Raw genomic sequence first — 5,269 nt, forward strand, 5'->3', positions numbered from 1 at the left:
GTTAAAACCCACACTGCCTGTAATTTTCTGGAGGTTGGACCTGGCTGCAGGGCGCACGGGAAAAACGTCTCCAGCGCACTTTAGGGGTGGTGTTCACGTTAAAGCTGCGTGTTGGTACACGACTCGACTCTCCGAAAGCGCTCGCACACCTTCTGTGCTACGATTAACACTTTACACCTGCGATGATTTGGGTCCTGAGAATCAGTGGGAAGAGAGGAAGGTTTAAAAAATAACAGGAAGCTTTTTTATTTATAAAGTGTATAAAAAAAAAAAAAAACACAAACAGGACATACAAAAAAAGACCCATTCCATGTAAATGCATACATACGAACAATATACAATCATTTCAGTCACACGTACATTCAAATACGTATAAAAAATAATTGATTAGAAAAGCTCTGAGAAAAGCGCTGCTGCGAGTCCGATTGTCACGGCGTGATCATCCGCTTCGCTTTTAAACACTTTGCACTTGTTCCCTCTACGATGATGGCTTTTTTTGGTCCTGGAGTCTTTTTTTTGGTGGTACGGCTGCTGTTCGTCCAGCTGACCGTGAAATATCCCGTAACGGATAACGTTCGGCTTGAGGTTATCGCTCGGGCCTCCGGCGGTGACTGAGCGGAGCAGTAAACGTTTCCTTACAGTACACAAGGATTAAAAAATAGGCCAAGATGGAGGAAAAACAAAAAAACAAAAAAAAAAAAACAGTCAGAATACTGTGTACAAATAGGAAGCACATGATTGAGCGCATGATTTTTTAAAAAAAAAAAAGGAAAAAAAATTAGAACACTCGGTCACACGCGCCCCTGGAATTAGGAATACTGTGTGTGGAAATTGAGCAATATTGCAATATTTAAAAGGCACTGTGAATTTCCAGAGCAGTTCTGTTTGGTTTTTTAGGGTGGAGATGGAGGGGGAGGGGTGTTGGGATGGGGGTCAGTGGGCGACGCAGCATCCCGACTCCTCGTGCTTGTGCAGGAGAGACATTCTGGAGAAGGTTTTGGAGCAGTTCTTGCACTGGTACTTCTTCACGTCTGAATGCGTCTGCAGGTGAGCCCTGAGGTTGGATCGGTCGGCGAACGCTCGGCTGCAGTGGGAACACGAGAACGGCTTCTCGCCTAGAAACACACAAACACACAGACTTCAGTCAGTTTTAGTGCTAGATGTGATGTATGAAGATAAGTGTCCTCGTACCACGAGGTTCTGGACTTCGCTTGATTATTAAAGTGCGACAAAATGAGTGCATGCCCTTGTGTGTGTTGGACTCACCTGTGTGTGTGCGGATGTGTCCCTGTAGCAGCCACGGGCGTGAGAAAGCCTTGCCGCAGAGCTTGCAGACGCACGGCAGCGTGTGTGTCCGTATGTGCATTTTGAGCGCACCGAGGCTCACGTACTCCTTCTCGCAGTACTTGCAGCTGAAGGCCTTGCGTGCATGAGCGTCACAGTGCAACTGCTTGTGCTTGAGCAGGCCCGCGTACGTCGAGTAGGACTTGTGACAGAGAGCACAGCGGAACTTCTCCGCCACATCCGAGCCGCCGGTGCCGGTGGTGGTGATGGAGGCCGGCTGCTCGTGCTCGTGTTCATGCTCGTCCTCGTCGCTCCTCGGGATCTCGTGGCTGTCTTTGGGCGACGGGTATCCCGACACGGGCGAGAGGTCGGTGGGAAGCGGCGACGGCGGAGAGTTGCTCGCCGTCCACATGGTGATTGGGCTGTACATCACCGGACTCAGGACCTCGGGCTGAGGGATCACGGGCATCACCAGGCTTTTGAGGAGATGCTGAGACACGAACGCTGCAAACCACAAAAATGTGCACGTGTCAACAATCGACAATAAATATAACAAGGTTACTTGTGTTGTCTCGCTGCACCTCAAAGACGGTCAACATCGAGACGGAAAAGGTACCACGCAGTACTGTTACTCGTCACTCATAGGGTACTTTTAAAGAGATCTGTTTTGTGTATCTTTAATCCTTTACACTAAAAACAGTCCATTTATGAAACTTAAAGCACGTTAAAGGTAAAGTTGTGCCAGTCTCAGAGTATACACTCTTATTAAAAACACCACGTGATCATGGGATAATTAAGTGGTTTTTTGTTTTTTTTTTACTTTACTTCATATTCAGAAGCTTTAAGAAAGCAATAGTGCCCTCAGTTCAGAGCTTTCAGATCGTTCACCTAGTAATGTATTCCGGTCATTTTTGACGGGTACATTATGCTTCCTGGACACATGGATGTTATTAAAAAAAGGTACTGTGTGTGGGTCACTTCAATCAGCACAGCAAGAAGGAAACGTACTCCTTTGTAAAAGTAGCTGGAGGATGAAAACACTTGTTGGGTTCCATTATCGATCCTTCAAATGGGTTTTTGGTTGGTGTAACACAAGCACAAAATCTGTGTTTATATCTGTTCATGACAGATCACGTGACTAGATATATGGAGAAGACTGGGGGATGCGTTCAGCAAGTTTTGAGGCTCGGTATTAAGGCTCAGGGTTGAGGCTCGGTATTAAGGCTCAGGGTTGAGGCTCGGTATTAAGGCTCAGGGTTGAGGCTCGGTATTAAGGCTCAGGGTTGAGGCTCGGTATTAAGGCTCAGTACTTAAACCCAGTGTTAGTCTTATGGGTCAGTGTTAAGGCTCTGTATTTAAACTTGGTGTTAAAGTGTTAAAGCTCAGTATGAAGGCTGTGTATTTAAACTCGGTGTTAAAGGGTTAAGGCTCAGTATTAAGGCTCAGTATTAAGGCTGTATATTTAAACTCGGTGTTAAAGGGTTAAGGCTCAGTATTAAGGCTGTATATTTAAACTCGGTGTTAAAGAGTTAAGGCTCAGTATTAAGGCTCAGTATTAAGGCTGTATATTTAAACTCGGTGTTAAAGGGTTAAGGCTCAGTATTAAGGCTCAGTATTAAGGCTGTATATTTAAACTCGGTGTTAAAGGGTTAAGGCTCAGTATTAAGGCTCAGTATTAAGGCTGTATATTTAAACTCGGTGTTAAAGGGTTAAGGCTCAGTATTAAGGCTCAGTATTAAGGCTCAGTATTAAGGCTGTATATTTAAACTCTGTGTTAAAGAGTTAAGGCTCAGTATTAAGGCTCAGTATTAAGGCTGTATATTTAAACTCGGTGTTAAAGAGTTAAGGCTCAGTATTAAGGCTCAGTATTAAGGCTGTATATTTAAACTCGGTGTTAAAGGGTTAAGGCTCAGTATTAAGGCTCAGTATTAAGGCTCAGTATTAAGGCTGTATATTTAAACTCGGTGTTAAAGAGTTAAGGCTCAGTATTAAGGCTCAGTATTAAGGCTCAGTATTAAGGCTGTATATATAAACTCGGTGTTAAAGGGTTAAGGCTCAGTATTAAGGCTCAGTATTAAGGCTCAGTATTAAGGCTGTATATATAAACTCGGTGTTAAAGGGTTAAGGCTCAGTATTAAAGAGTGCAGGTTACCTGTTGGACAGTCCAGTTCGCTGTAATTCGGCTTCTTGGCGGAGTTGAAATGCTTTTTGACGAGAAATGAGCGCGGCATCTTGGACCAGTTTTCCCCACGACAAGAAGGCAAATCTAACGGGAAAAGAAGCCGAAATCCCCCTGAGCAGGTTAAATCCTCACAGCGCGCTCCGACACACAGACATCCTCCCTCACCGAGGCGCAGAAACACTTCCACAGAGCCGCTACAGCGCCATCAAATACTCCCTAATCAGGTGCAGGGGGCGGGGATTACACATATTTACTGAAGCCGAGGTCCGGCCGTGTCCAATCAGGTGCCAAAGGCGGCGTTTAACTCAGGAGGTGATTTACATAATAGCTTTGTTGGTCATCCTATTGGCACGTATTTCTCAGTGGGAGGAGCTTATGGAGCTGGTAAAGAAAGAAGACAGGTGTTTTTTTTTTCAAGAAGAAGAAGCAGCGTCTAACGGGTTCATGCAAACAAACAAAACAAAAACAAACAAAACAAAAACAAACAAAACAAAACAAAACACCCCGTGCTCATCACATATACACGGCTATACCTACAATGGCAGTGCTTATCTTTCATTTGAAACATTTATTATTATTATTATTATTTCAATAATTTAGCATTTTTCAACTTGGTCACGTGACTCAGGCGTGTTTCCATCTTCACCTGTGACGACATTTTTGCATCACTTACAACTTTTGAAAGAATATTTTATAGCCCTTTACCAAAACCTTCACTATAGTTCGACCGTAGGATGTAATAACGTTTAATAACATTAACCCAAAATTCTGAAAAACAACAACAACAACAAATTCAATAGTTTTTGCTGTATGAATGTAATAATGCATCATTTCACTGTTATTCTGATAATCTATGAGGTCACTTCCTGGTTTTAGACGAGCACGAGCAGGTGAGACTGTTAATAAAAGTGCACCAGCGCCCTCTCGTGGTCACACCAGCCCCCGACACCCCGGTGGAAACGTCACTATTCCACGTATTTGATGTGTTGCTTTGGTGTAAAGTTCAAGAACAATAATAATAATAATAATAATAAGTATTGCACATAATATTATGGTATACTTCTGAACAATGAGCAAAATATTTGATTTATATATATATATATATATATTCAACATCTTGAAAATTCAATAATAAAGATTTGACACTATTCCTAGGTCACTGTTAATATATTATATGTATAGATATTGTCCACGTTAAAACACTTTGTTTGTACGACAAAATCCGATCGTCCGATCGTCACAGATCAGAGGACCAAATGCTACGAAATTCTAAAATTCACTTTAAAAATGTCAGATTTTCACTCAAGTTGTTATTCCACTGACAAAATAACCTTTAATGAAAGAAAATAATCAGACATGAAGATGACACAGATGTGGTCCTGGAGCACCTCCATCCTGCTAAACTGGTGTTTTTAATCCTCTGCTTTTTATTTAATTTAAAGTGTAGTCAGACTACATCTACACTATATTGCCAAAAGTATTCGCTCACCCATCCAAATAATCAGAATCAGGTGTTCCAATCACTTCCATGGCCACAGGTGTATAAAATCAAGCACCTAGGTATGCAGACTGTTTTTACAAACATTTGTGAAAGAATGGGTCGCTCTCAGGAGCTCAGTGAATTCCAGCGTGGAACTGTGATAGGATGCCACCTGTGCAACAAATCCAGTCGTGAAATTTCCTCGCTCCTAAATATTCCACAGTCAACTGTCAGCTGTATTATAAGAACGTGGAAGTGTTTGGGAACGACAGCAACTCAGCCACGAAGTGGTAGGCCACGTAAACTGACGGAGCGGGGTCAGC

At 42.8% G+C, this 5,269-nt stretch overlaps 1 protein-coding gene across 1 annotated transcript; it reads right to left on the bottom strand.

Annotated features, from left to right (window-relative positions):
- Positions 1-230: 230 nt before the first annotated feature.
- snai2 (snail family zinc finger 2) lies at positions 231-3,676 on the bottom strand. Its single transcript, XM_058394514.1, has 3 exons — positions 3,437-3,676; positions 1,267-1,788; positions 231-1,115 (listed from the first exon to the last, which is right to left on the bottom strand). Exons 1-3 carry the CDS (start codon positions 3,513-3,515, stop codon positions 934-936), a joined length of 783 nt encoding a protein of 260 aa, XP_058250497.1. The 5' UTR covers positions 3,516-3,676; the 3' UTR covers positions 231-933.
- Between the last annotated feature and the right edge of the window lie 1,593 nt (positions 3,677-5,269).

This window comes from Hemibagrus wyckioides, linkage group LG01 (assembly GCF_019097595.1).
Source record: "Hemibagrus wyckioides isolate EC202008001 linkage group LG01, SWU_Hwy_1.0, whole genome shotgun sequence".
Classification (NCBI taxonomy): Eukaryota; Metazoa; Chordata; class Actinopteri; order Siluriformes; family Bagridae; genus Hemibagrus; species Hemibagrus wyckioides.

What these genes read in the sequence shown, in the direction of transcription:
- snai2 (XM_058394514.1), bottom strand. Translation starts at nt 3,515, where the DNA reads ATGCCGCGCTCATTTCTCGTCAAAAAGCATTTCAACTCCGCCAAGAAG. An exon ending in CGAACTGGACTGTCCAACAG is followed by an intron (nt 1,789 to 3,436) that starts GTAACCTGCACT and finishes TGTGGTTTGCAG; the next exon opens with CGTTCGTGTCTCAGCATCTC. An exon ending in ACACATCCGCACACACACAG is followed by an intron (nt 1,116 to 1,266) that starts GTGAGTCCAACA and finishes GTGTGTTTCTAG; the next exon opens with GCGAGAAGCCGTTCTCGTGT.